We start from the raw sequence: 13,991 nt of genomic DNA on the forward strand, positions 1-13,991 counted from the left end.
TTGGGAAGCTTGTGGCAGTTTGTGCTGGCTTTTGCCATCAGGACATGCTTTATCCAGCCTGTACATGTTTCAAGAGCAGGGATTTAATTTTTACCAAAAAGGGCATGTGTAACACAAATATGGGGGTTTGGTTTCATTTTTGTTTCCTCTTCTGCATGTGTTTTCCTAAACTTTGTACTGCAGTGTGAACACACTTTCCTGGAATTTCATAGACCTCTGCCTTTTTAAAACATTCAGTGTGTCTGTGTGCAAAGAATGCACTTAAGCCTTGTTGACCCCTCTGATTGCGTGCCACCTGCCTGGACAATGCTTGTGATTTTCCTGTGGGCACTAATGTTGAGAAGGGCTCTACCTGGCATGGCAGAGAAGGGCTGAGCACTGCACTGGATGCCCAGGAGCTGCTGCTGCTGAGGCTGCCTCATAGAAGCAGAGGGAGAATGGCTCTGTCCCAGAGCCCTGGGGCTGCTTCTGTCCCACTGCTGCCACCTTCTTTATTTTCAGGCCTGTTTATTGCACTTTCTTGCACTGTTTTATGCTTTAGAACATAGAATAATTTAGATTGGAAAAGACCTTTATGATCATTGAGTCCAACCATTAATCCAGCACTGCCAAGTTCAGTGCTAGAACATGTCACTCAGCGTCACATCTACCCGTCTTTTGAAAACCTCCAGGAATGGTGACTCCACCAGTTCCCTGGGCAGCCTGCTCCAGGGCTTGACAACCCTTTTGGTGAAGAAATTTTTTCTTAATATCTAAACTTCCCCTGGCACTACTTGAGGCCGATTCCTCTTGTTCTATCACTTGCTATGTGGGAGAAGAGACTGACCCCCACCTCACTATAACTTCCTTTCAGGTAGGTGTAGACAGTGATAAGATCTCCCCTCAGCCTCATTTTCCCCAGGCTAAAGAACCCCAGTTCCCTCAGCTGTTGCTCATAAGACATGTTCCCTATACCCTTCACCAGCTTTGCTGCCCGTCTTTGGTCAGCACCTCAATGACCTTCTTGTAGTCAGAGACCCAAAACTAAATGTAGTACTCAAGGTGTGGCCTCATCAGTGCCCGAGTATGGGGGACAATTGCTTCCCAAGGTGGGCTGGCCACACTATTTCTGATAAAAGCCAGGATGCTGCCGGCCTTCTTGGCCACCTGGGCATGCTGCTGGCTCATTTTTAGCTGGCTCTTGACCAGCACCCCTAGGTCCTTTTCTGCCAGGCAGCTTTCCAGCCACTCATCCCCCAGGCCTGTAACATTCCCTGGGGTTGTTGTGACTCAAGTGCAGGGCCTGGCACATGGGCTTGTTGAACTTCATACCATTGGCCTCAGCCCATTGATCCAGCTTGTCCAGATCCCTCTGTAGACCTTCTTTACCTTCAACCAGATCAACACTCCTGCCCAGCTTGGTGTCCTCTGCAGAGTTACTGAGAGTGCAGTCAATCCCCTCATCCAGATTGTTGATAGAGACAATAAACAGAAGTGGCCCCAATACTGAACCCTGCGGAACACCACTTGTGACCAGCCGGGTTTAAGTCCATCCACCACCACTCTGGGCCTCGCCATCCAGCCAGTTGTTTTACCCAGCGAAGAGCATGCTATTCAAGCTATAAGCTGTCTCCATAAGCAGACAGTTTCTCCAGGAGAATGGTGTGGGAAACACTGTCAAAGGCTTTACTAAAGTCCAGGTAAACACCATTCACACCCTTCCTCTCATCCGCTAAGCGGGTCATCTTGTCACAGAAGGAGATGCTAGTCAAGTAGGACCTTCCTCTCATAACCCCATGCTGACTGGGCCTGTTCACCTTTTAACTTGTTCTATTGTATGAATAGATTTGTAGGAGTAGGTCCCAAAGCAAGCAACTATGCTAAATTTGAGTTGGCTAGAATAGTGTCTGTGTAACTTCTGTGCTGTTTTGGAGCTCAGTGTTTATAACGTTCATTTTGTAATTCATTTCTGGGGCTGTGTTCCAAATGCACCGATTTCTCTATTTGGGAGAAGGTAATTGTTGATTATTGAGGTAATGATTCCAGTCATGTCCCACTGACTGCAGCTGAAAACATTCAATGTGTACTTTTGGTAAGTGTAAGGACTCTTAGAATGAGAGTGACAAGAACAGCGTGAAAATCTTACTACATAATTAAAAAGCTTTTCAGTGTCTGAAAATCTGATACTTATCAACAGAAGGGATTTCCTGGAGACAATGGCTGGACAGTGCTAAATTACAGCAGTGGTTTTGTGAATCCTGACCTCTGTATGAGAGTTGTTCCAGATTCTTTGTGCACTTTTGGTCAGTACCCTGCTATTATTTGTCAGTTTAGCCATTGATGGAGAGGAGCTGATGTTTAATGATTCACCTGCCAGTACTTTTATCAGATATGCTGGATTTTACTCTTTATCAGGGAATTGCTTTTACTGATTTTTTTTTTTAAATAAAAATAACATAGAATTTTCATGTAAGTATCTTTTTTTTAGTTTATAGTTGGGCTTCTTATCCATGTGCTGGTAGCTCTGACATTTCCTAGTTTGTCATGTTTTCTTGTGGAAATGTAATTCAACATAATGCATGTAATGGCTCTATAGTTGTGCTTTGTCTTGTCAGACAAAGAAGCAAAATATGAATTGCCAGACAGTAGTATTTTGAGGATTATGCAGTGATAAAGCTTTCTTTTTTCTAGCAGATCATGCAGCAAAAGAGCCGGTGGAGGATACAGATCCAAGAACTCTTTCCTTAAAAATGGTAGGTATTTCTGGTCTCACAGAGTTAAAATCATTATAGCTTTCCACAGTTATTTGGCACAGAAGTGAACATTCAAGAACATTAATTCAAACCGTGCATATATAAACGAGTTTGCAAATTTAAATTTGCTAACTCTGTGCAATTAAAGTGTGAACTTTAAACTGAATTGGATGCTGTGGGCTGAGCTGTCTGTGGGATAGCCTCTAGAGGCTATGACAGTAATGTTTTTTTTTTCATTTAAAATAACACCAACAAAACAATCAGGAAAGATTGGTGCTGACATTATTCTGTCTATATGGGTTGGAGGAATAAGAAAACTCACCTAAGGCTTAAAATTTCAATTGTGCCAAGTTATTATCCCTTCCTGTACCCATTCTGGCTGATGGGTTGAAGTCGTGGAAAGGTAAGACCAAACAGCAGTGCCTTACAGCAGGCGTGGGTGAAGCTGGGGAGACCAAAGAGCATGCTCTCCTGCTTGCTGGCAAACAGAGTAACGCTGTTTATGACGAGGTTTTAGTGTCTTAAGGTATTAAACATGCCAATCTTATGCTGGGACAAGGAGTATAACAGGTAAAAGTAATAGGAAATTCTGTGAAGTCTTTGAAGAGCTTTTCTTTTTATTGTTGCTATGGATTGTTTACACTGGGGAAAAGTTATGGTGCCATGTACCCTGGAGAAGCCTGTTGTCTGATGCCATTACATAAACAAACTTAAATGCATTGGTTTATTTTATGGATGGCAAGTGATCAAGCTCTGTTGCTTTACCTTGGTGTTTTCTTCTCATTTTGAAGCTTTGTGACAGGGAGCCAGCAGGAAACTGAAAATTTCAGTAGTACTTCAAATGCTGCTCTGTCACTGGGATCCATGATTGCAGTCTGTGTGCATGCATTTGTGTTAGCAGGTTTTGATACAAGATACAGACTTTGTGATTGTTTATGTAGATTGACTAAATTAGATGCTGTGTTTGGTAATGGGAGTTCTTCTAAAAGGTGAGGGAAAGTTGCTATGTCTGAGATGGATGAAAGTTTGTTTATTCTCCCCCACTCCCACAAATTAAAATGTCTTTAATCTCTTTGTATGGTTATGAGGTTTACAGCAGAAGAGAAAAATACTTTTTTGTTTCAGTACAGTAATAGTAAAAGCTTGTATCTGCTGAAAGAGCTTTTGAAGTAATTTCTGTTCTTCCTGGTATGCTTTACCTTTTATAGATTATCTTATTACTTAAATGCAAAATTTCTTTCCTAATCTCTGCTTTTTCACTAAAAAGTTATACCTTTAAAAATACATCAGCAAAGCTGCAATCTCTATTACTTTTGTGTGTGCTAATCAGTAGTGTTTGTGGCATCAGAGTTCCAACATACAAAGAGTGTTACTACGTCTGATTGTAGACAGATCAACTAGTAGCAATTTAAGAGACTCAACTATAATTAAACAGTTCTACATTCAGCACAGGTACACTTAAAATAATAACAAATATAAGTATCTCTTCTCCTTTTGTGACAGACTGAAAAATATCCTGTCCAAGACACAGGAGTACCTAAAGGTAAGTACTGTGAATTCTGTCTATTTGGGTGTTACAGATCTGTGCTGTTGTGTGCAATAGAATCACTGGTGTCATCCAACAGACTGAAATATTCTTACTTTTTCCTAGATGTTTATATTTTAAATGTAATGTCATCTTCTGTGTTTCTAAGGTCACTTTGGTGTGCGTATATATATAACTTTTGAAATTTCCTTTCAAAATTTAGTTTTGTTCTAAAAGTCAGTCTAAAACTCTCACCAGAATATCCTGGTTCTGAATCTGGAAGGAAAATACAGTGTTCAGAATAAAAATAGAGACTTGATGATAATGTTAGAAGGGGCTTTGGAGAGATTACCAGTGCCTTCAGGGTATCAGAAATACAATCCAGAAATACCTTCCAGGTCTCTTGGGTCTGATTGCATTCTCAGCCCTACAGCAAATTAACTTCATGCCACCTTTTACCTTCAGCAGGTATTAATACCATCTACTTGGGAACCTAATACAGGTTTACTCTACACAAGTTGCTGCCTTTCCTTTCTGAAAGTAGTGTGAAGGAGTACGGGTTCTGCATTGCACTGAAGTCAAATACTTTGATTACACAAACCTTTATGGTTTCCTTGACATGTGGGGTAGTTTTTTTGTCATACCAGGCTTCACTGTTGGCTTTTGTCCAGGGAATGCACTGGCAGAGGCTCAGCTGAGAAGCACTCTGCAGGTAGGGTGTTCTCCATCCTGTGTTGCACAGCAGGTCTGCAGCAGGGACAGACACAGGAAAGCATGCAGAAGCTAGTCACAATGGAAAATTTTGCTGAAAAACATAAGCAATATACCACTGAGGTTAAAGTAAGGTTAGAGACTATTTTGGGGACCTGAGGGGGCCAGCCAGGGGAAGTCAGCATCTTCTCAGAAGTGCTGCTCAATAGGCAAGGGAAATGTTGTGGGGTGAAAACTATTTGGAAGCATAAACTAGTTTGTTTATTTGCAGGCAGATGATTTGTTCCTTCAAAATTGTTTACTAACACTAAAGCAATTTCTCTGTAACATTATTTTCCATGTCCTGTTTTTTATTTCACCTGTGACATTAGGTCCTCATCAAAATTAATTTAGATAAATTCCTAAATTTCTAATTTGTCAAAGTAGTTTGAACACTGAGAGAGCATGTTTTAAATCTATATCATTTAAAAAGGAGAGATGAGAGGAAATAGAAATTTCAGCACTTGCTATAGGAAGGTAGTGAACTAGGTCTTTGATTTTTTTTTTTTTTTTTTTAAGTTTTCGTTTCCACTTCCTTTTGCGGGTGTAAAAAGACATAAGTACTAATATACCTTGACATTTCCCCTTTGGAGCTGAAAGTGATACAAATATCTCTTAATAGTCACATTTGTGTGATGGTTTTTTTCTTTTCCTGAGAGTGATTTTTCATAACTATTTTTATAAAAATACAGACTTAGAAATCTGAATCTGTGAGCTAAAATGTGTTACAAATGTGCAGGTCTGATTTTGTGTAACACAGAGTTACGTTTGCTGTAGATTTAGCGTTTGATTAGATAGTACATTGGACTGGCAGGAGTGGGGGGGGGCTTTTCTGTGGCTTTTATAGGTCAGTTAATTAATGGACCATTTAAGGGCCGTAACTTATTAAAGATCTTAGCACCCTCTACTGATTAGGAGTTAAAGGTGAGTTTTCATCTTGCATGAATAAGTTTAATGTTTACATCATGTTTTGGTTATAATTTTACCTACATTCAAGTATAACAAACGTTGCATATGAAGTGGAATTTTGATGCTCATACTCTGCATTTTCAGCCAGGCTTTTAATTTAATGAATTCATTTATTGTTGTCTCTCAACCTACAGTCATAAAGACTAAAGATGATCCCTATTAAACCTTTACCCTGCTGGGGATGGAATACTATTTGGCTTTAAGTTTCAACAGTCTTATGGAAACAGAAAAAGAGGATTTTTTTTTTTTTTTATTGCAAATGTAAGGATGAATTCTTTGATTCATATCAATTTCTTGATTAAGATAAGGAAATACATCATCTTTCTGTTATCTGACAGGTGGTGAAGATAATAGCTGTTCTTTAATGAGATCTTACCACTAAACAAACAGCAAATGGAAATGTACCAGCACTGCAAACATAGTTACCACCATGGAAAGTTCTTGTGGGTAGAAACACGTAGAAGATAGCCTCTTTTAAACCATGCTCTGCATGATTGTTTCAGTCTCTGTTGATTTAATATTTTTGGCTTTTAATCTATCATTTCCCAGTGACTGACCATGATACGGTGTTAAATTTTGTATGCTATACACCTATAATTTATGTTGGATAGTCTTGCTATTTAAATTTGTATTCCTGTGGAAGACTAATGTTTCATAGTCTTTGTCTTAGATGAGGAATACCTAACAGATCAAGTGACACTGGAAATTGCTTCTGTGAACATCAAGACCCTGACATCAGATTCAGGCCTAATCCAACAGGTAAGAAAAATTATACATGAATGTGAACTAAGTTATTGCTGTTGATTAAATAAGTATGCTAACAAATAAATAAATGTATTTTCAGACTGTATCTGGAGAGCATGGAATTACTTAGTAAAACACACCAGAAACAGGTTCTCTTTTCAAGAGTTCAATGAAGAGAGCTTTTGTTGAGAAGTGCAAAAGAAAGGTTATTTAATCTTTGGCATGTACTTTGTAGCTTAAATAGGTTTTGATTAGCGTGTAGGCGCTCTGAAGAAGAGTTAACAAAGAGTTAAGGCTTTGTCATGCATGTTGTCCCTCTTTCCAGCTGCAAATAGGGCCAGGGCAGAGAATAAGTGAAGGAATAAGGAATGCTAGGGTTTGGACTTCTTGTGTTTTGCCCTTAGGGAGACAAGTGTTTAGACTTCGGGACACTGCTCTCCTCGCAGTGGTAACACTCTCCACTGTTCACGCAGACTTAGGTTACCGTAGTGGCCAATGCTGAGTAACCCACCATGCTCACCATCTTTCAAGTGAATGTTATTTGCTGAATTTCAAATTGATTCTCTTTGGGGTGATGTAATGGTTTGAAACCTGCTGCCCCTGGTGGGTGGAGATCTGAAACCCTAAACCAGGTACAAGCCTGAATGAAAGGGGCATACACCTGTCCTATTCCCACTCCCCTTTTTCCTGTCTTCGGGACTTCCTGCCAAGGTCTATAAAAAGGGGAGAAAGGCACGCCTCCTCCTTCTCTCTTCCTCTTCTTCCTCTTGCTCCTTTGACCTTGCACCTGGGCACACGCTGCTCTGCTGCTCCCTGTGCTACACGTGGCCGTGGCCATCTTGGAGACCTGGGCCTGATCTGCAGACTCTTCCCTGCCTCCATCCACGTCCAAGGATTGTGCATCCAGCTTCAATCCATCTCAATCCAGCGAGATCCAGCACCGGGGAGCCTCAGCATAGCATTTGGGTTTTGTATATTTGGAAGTTTAATCTTCCTTGCCTTGTTGTTCCTACAACCCCCCTTTTCTGTTAAACCCCTACCCTTCCTCCTTTCTGTACCCTGTTAAACCCCTTCCCTTCTTCCTTTCTGTTCCCTGTTAAATAATATATTTCATTTTGTTAATTTTCAATTCGGTGCAAGGTTTTCATTACCCCTGCCTTCCTTATTTATCTCTCTATTTGCGGAAACTGAGGGATAAGGGAGCTGGGACACAGTTCTGCCTTCTAACCGGGACAGAACAGGTGAGCAGAAAACCTGGAGAAGAGAAATGAATTTTCTAGTTAGATGAAGAATTAAAGGAGAGTTCCTTCTGCCAGTGTCCCAGTTGAATTTCATCAGAAACAAACAGGTGTTTGATGTGCCTTTCACAGGTGATGGAGGTAACAGTCTCATTCCCATCATCAGGAAGAGAGCATTCATTGCCACCTTAGAATAACCAGGTTGTTAATGGTTCCACGGAGCTGGAATACTTTCTGCTTATCTTCAGACTGTGCAGAGGTTTATGGCTTTGATTAGACCTGTAGAAGTAGATTTGATTTTAGTTGTGGGCAAAAAAATATTCTTGCTTAATGCATTCGTTTCATGGGCAGTGATGCTACATTATTTTATTGCAATTATATTACAAGCAAATAATCTTCACTAAATCTGAGTGCACCTGACTTGATCAAAGTGGATAATAACTGATCAGTAAAAATAGGAGTTTTGAAAACAGATGTATGGTACGGTTAAGTATTCCTGGTTTTCTTTTTACTTTTTGCAGTACTAGCTGCTCTTGTTATATTCTTGTCTTGTGATAAAAAAAAATAATGAGAACTCTTAAAGGCATTTAGCTATCAGCTTTCACAATATGATTTGAACTTTCATGAATTCATAAAGCTTGGTAAATGTTACTGAAGCTCAGAACAGCAACTTAGCTACTGCAAACTAAGTGAACAGTATCCACTTTTCCTTTTTTTTTTTTTTTTTTTTCTCCCCCCCTCTTTTGTTTTTATTTGCTTGTTTGTTTCTTTTGCAACAGATCTCTGAGGAGGCTGACCTGTGATGGGCAGTCCTTCTGGGGATTTGCTCCTCAGGGCTGGGTAGTAATGTTCTACCTTTTTAAGGAGTTTGTGGGAATGGAGACAATGACTACCATCAGGATCTCCAGTTCCAGAAAAATTTAAGTTTTCTTAAACTTTGGGTGCTTACATGTTGCCATGAAGGCCAAGTTCATGTTTAGAAAGCTCTGTCTAGAGAAAGCTTATGTGGTGCCAGTGGAAAAGTAAACCACTAGCAGATATCAAGGATCATTCTGTTGCAAGTAGCATGTGCAGAAACAGATCTTGAGCAGAGGGCAGACATTTTGTGGAGCGAATGTAGGTTGTGTGTGTGATCTTGCAGTTTTCATGGAATAAAGAAATGTTGAAAACAGCATGCAAATTTTCCTTTCCTAACAAAATCTTTAAATATTTTGGAGATAGTTTACCTTCTTTATAATTGGACTGGGAATGTATGCATGTTTGCCACATCAGCTGAAACTTGCCTATATTCTACTTTTAGAGGATTTCTTAGTAAAGAAGGTGTAGCAGGTAGGAATAGACTATCTTGTTACACTATATTCTTACCCAGTTGACTTGTGTTTGCATGCAAAGCCTGGAAAATGTTAAGAAACCTGCTGTGATAGTTTTGGAAGAATAACACAATATAAAAAATCAACAATACTTTATTGCAGCTATGTAAAGGGAAAATCCCCTTGTGCTTTAATCTTTAAATCCTCAACAGAAGAAAGCTATTTCACCTGGGTCCACACCTGTGTAGAGTAAGGGCAGCTGCAGTTTCCCTGCAGTCCTAGGATCAAGGTGCACTCCTTCAGTTTTTAGATGTCACTCTCTAAATAGTAGAATTGAAATGTTACAATCCATGTTGCAGTCTTAAGCTGCTAAGTAATTTCATTATGCTTAATGAGCAGTCAAAAAGCCACAGAGGGCATGTTTACTTCAAAACAGGAGGAGGGTTAGACATGAGAAAGCAGATATGTTTGAGTCCACCTGTTGTCTAGAAAACCTTCCTATGTATGTAATTAGGGTTGATTTTTTTTACAGCCAAAATTCTTGGGTTTTATCATTACAAAGCATTTAAAAAAATCTTTTTAATCAAACCATATGAATTGTTGAACATCTGTTGGGGTTTAAGAAAAAATTATTCAAAAGATGTAACACCATAGCCTATCATTAATAAAGATTACATTGTTCAGTGGATACAACCAACAGGTCAGTTTTGTGAGCCAAAGCATGGAAATGCTGCCTGAAAAGACTACAGATTGTCAGTAATTTGTCAAAACCAGATATATTCCCAGCCTGACATTATAAGTAGCTCAGGATTCTTCTAAGCAATCTCCTGCCACTTGTAAATTAGCCAAATAGTTATTCTGGTGTTCAAATACATTGTTTTGTTGTGATTTATATTTGTTTTCTGCTTTGTAGCCAGAAGACAAAGACACACAAAACCATACTGATGAATCACTTTCAGGTAATATGTCAGCTTTATTCCTAGATTTTATTTGAATGTACTGTATTTAAAAATGCTGGGTTTTATAACCAAGAACTCCCTGGGTAATTGATGCTTGTGGAGCTCACTTCATTTACAGCTTCCTCTTTGTTCTCAGGGGGTGGTAATCGATAATGCAGATCATACAAAAATGTGTAAGCTGGGCTTTCCAAATACCTTTAGTACATCCACCGTTGGAATAAATCTGTAAACAGCCATCAGGAGAGAATGGAAGCTGGCAGTAGACTGTGGGGGCTTATCCCACAATTGTATGAGCTCTTGCTGGGGGTGGGGGTTGTGTGGATGATATGCAGCCATGTTAATCTAGCAGCAAACAACTGAGAATTTCCTGTTAGTAAAGAAGCTTGTCCTATCATGTAGCATTAGGACCATGTGATTAGGTGCGTAGGTCATCATTTACTCATCAGTATCTTAATACAGGGCAGAGAAGCAAGATTCTTTATAATGCTTTTGATAGTCTGTACATGGTATAGCACAAGAAGCAGGTTGGTTTAGTTTTGTTTACCTATAACTGTGCCCTGTGCTTTCTTTATACTTTCTTCCCTGCTTCTATTGGAGCATAACACTAATTCTGGCATCCTTGCAAAGCAAAATAAGATGAAATTCAGATAGGGTGCTCTCCTGCCTTTTGAGCGCAGCTAGACCTTTGATTGCATTATATTCCTTTTGCCTTGTTTGTGTAACTAAATCTGAGTATGAGCGAAGGAAGAAGATTTTGTCTCACTTTGGCAAAAGTTCAGGGTGCACAAGAAGAGCAGAATCGTTAACTAACCTATTTCTGTAGAGGATGGCTGCAAGGTCTTTGGAATACCTGTGAGCAAAGATGTCACCAGAACATGTTTCCCCTTAATAACTTCAATGTTTATATTCCCTGTTAAGTATGAACTTATGTGTCTGCAGCAGTGCTGTTGCTGCACGTCCTAACTTGTTGAAAACTTCACAAGTTGTCTTTGGCCTGCTAAAAAAGCAAACTGATGAACAGTGTTAAAAAAATAGCAATAGCCTGTTCTTCCCTTAAAAACAAAACCCAAACTGCATGCAGAAGCTACATTCAGCTCACAGTTTGATGGTCTTTTGGAGTTTTCATGAAGTCTGATAATAATGACTGCAAATGGAAAAATAAAAAAACAAAACCAAACCAACCAAACAAAACCCCCATGACCTTAGCAGATGCTGTTGTCTGTATGAGTGAGTGGCACTAAATAACAGATTTGCCCTTTGCCAGAGATACAGTTCAAGTCTCTTAGACCAGCACTGATCCAGCACTTGTAAATTGTGTCACTGTTTTCTGTTGTTTTTAATCCATCTTTCTATTAATATCAGTTTTCATATTTTTAGTGTCCCTTTTTCAAAGAGTTTCATCCCACATAGGACCTGTTGCTTCCCTGTTTCAAGCTGTATGATGAGCCTAGGGGGCAGAACCTTTAGAAAGTGCTTCCAGGCCACATCCTTTATGTACTGCTCTTTGGAGAAACCAAAATCTTCAAAAAGGAGCAGTGAGTGTTAAGTAAGTTATATATGCTCAAGCAGTGCCTTACACCACTGCAATGGTAGAGGTCTGTGTATTAGTGTTTAGAAGTATGTCTAGAACTGGTTTCTACATGCTTTTATGGGTTATTAATATAAAATATAATCTGATGGCACAATGCTGGGCAGATAGTGACTGTTGTGTGTGGGAGACCTCTAAATGGCAATTTTTGGTATTCGATGTAGATTTTAGAACATATCACTGCCTCCTCCCAGCAACGTGGTATTTTTAATTTTCTCACACTTGGACGAGTGTGCATTTTATTCCTTTCCATTATGTATATTTCAAATAGGTTTGCCTGGTAGAACAGGACAGTTTTTGCTGTAAGATGCCTTACAAGGCAAAGGAACATTTCCACTTTTTCATTGTGTAAAAGTACTAGGTGTTAGCTGTGTTTGCAGCTGTCGGAAGAGATTCTCCTGGTACAAATATTTAATGTTGTTGTGAAGGCAGCAGCTCAGAAGTGAAAACCTTTTCCTTCATCCCACAACACGTGGACAAGATGCACATAATGCATAAATACTCAGTTTGGTGATGTGTATGTGTTTGTGTTTGGGTTATGGCAGGTTTGAAGAAGCAAAGTAGTTCACAAAAAACACAAACCAAAACAAAAAAGGGTACTATCCCTGCTCTCTCACAGGGTTGAATTGCATGCCTTTTATAGAGAAGTGTGAGTATGGTACTTTCAAAATTACTGTCATTTTGATTGTAGCCACAGAGCATAGTGAAGAGAGAAGTCTGAGAAAGTTAATTTCATGAGTACCTCTTAAGGAAAGGCATTACATGTCACTATTCTAACTTTTTTTCAGAAATGATTCATAGGAAGATACCTTCTCTTCAACCTTTTGTACTTTTAACTTTCTGTTCCCAGTGCAACTGCAGCTATAGATCCTAACTTCTCCCCATGTAATGGTTTTCACTGCAGATCTCAAGAAAACCTGCAAGGAAAACAGCACCTGCTCCTTGTGCTTGTTCCGTGCACCGACTATCAGTGACATGCTCAATGATGAGGACTTGTTGTACACAGTGAGGCTAAAGCTGGATCCCTGCCACCCAACAGTGAAAAACTGGAGAAATTTAGCAAGCAAGTGGGGGATGACTTATGATGAATTGTGTTTCCTTGAACAGAAGCCCCAAAGTCCCACCTTGGAGTTCTTGCTACGGAATAGTGATCGGACTGTGGAGCAGCTGATTGATCTCTGTAAATTTTACAAGAGAATTGATGTTGTGAAGGTGCTGCTGAAATGGGTGGAGGAGGAATGGCCAAAGAGAGGGAACAGAACTTACCAGAATGACTTCTAGGTCAAAGAAAGTTGTTAGTCCATAGTTTTAAATGCTGGGACTAGCTGCCACTAGTGTGTGGGAAGCTTTCCTTGCAAGAGAGAGAGCCTCTACTGACAGTTTGTGGACTGTGTAAGCCTTATGTATGGTATACACGTACGTATGTTCTGTGCCCTCAGGGTGGCAGAGATAACCTTCTGAAAATGGATGGAATAATGCAGGTTGTGCTCTTGAGTCTACAGGTGCTTTCAGTTTCTTGCTGCTGCTCATAGGCTTCCTAAGCAGCAGGGGAAGGAGAAAGCCAGGCCGCTGGTTTTAACTGCAGCAGTTGTGAACCGTGCGAGTTGTATGCGGTTGCTATTGGGAAAGCCACAATTAGAAGGCATGACCCTTGGCCCTTCTGGCAGCTCTTCCACAGTTTTATGTGTTCTACCTAGTAGAAGATGAGGTGTTCTTTTTTTTTTTTTTTTCTCATTTTTAATTTTTTATGGTTTGGATTTTTTTTTTTAAGCTTTATGACATTGGTTTTGGCACAGGCACACTCCAGTGTTCCAAGGAGCAGTGTGAATTTGCATTTTGCCATTAATTCACTGTTTCAACATCACATTCAAGCAAATTAAGCTTGAAATATCTTTTATAAAAAAGAATAAATGTTAAACAAAATAATTATTTGCACGCTTCTACATCATAAGGCACATATTTGCTATAGAAGAAATCTTGCAATTCAGAGAGCCTTCCAGCCCATAACCACTAGGGACCAAAACCACCAATTTAAGAGTTTTATACTTAAAATTACTTTCTAGAAGTTTGAAGACAATATACACTCTGAGTGCATTTATCTGTTTATCTCAAATGCCTCTTGCTTTGCAGTGTGAGGTGACAGCTAATGCCTCACCCACAGTATATCCTTAGTCTT

General features: G+C 39.6%; 1 protein-coding gene across 1 annotated transcript; it reads left to right on the top strand.

Moving 5' to 3' along the window:
* The first annotated feature begins 2,676 nt into the window (after positions 1 to 2,676).
* Positions 2,677 to 13,519, top strand: EDARADD (EDAR-associated death domain). The gene is made up of 5 exons (XM_008946864.1): positions 2,677 to 2,732; positions 4,236 to 4,275; positions 6,647 to 6,735; positions 10,182 to 10,227; positions 12,720 to 13,519. Exons 1-5 carry the CDS (start codon positions 2,730 to 2,732, stop codon positions 13,094 to 13,096), a joined length of 555 nt encoding a protein of 184 aa, XP_008945112.1. The 5' UTR covers positions 2,677 to 2,729; the 3' UTR covers positions 13,097 to 13,519.
* The last annotated feature ends 472 nt before the right edge of the window (positions 13,520 to 13,991 follow it).

The sequence above is a fragment of the Merops nubicus genome, unplaced genomic scaffold, assembly GCF_000691845.1.
Source record: "Merops nubicus isolate BGI_N331 unplaced genomic scaffold, ASM69184v1 scaffold12999, whole genome shotgun sequence".
In the NCBI taxonomy this organism is placed as follows: Eukaryota; Metazoa; Chordata; class Aves; order Coraciiformes; family Meropidae; genus Merops; species Merops nubicus.

Coding starts and splice junctions, on each gene's coding strand:
- EDARADD (XM_008946864.1), top strand. Junction 4,276..6,646: donor AGACACAGGAGTACCTAAAG/GTAAGTACTGTG, acceptor TCTTTGTCTTAG/ATGAGGAATACCTAACAGAT. Junction 10,228..12,719: donor TACTGATGAATCACTTTCAG/GTAATATGTCAG, acceptor TTTTCACTGCAG/ATCTCAAGAAAACCTGCAAG.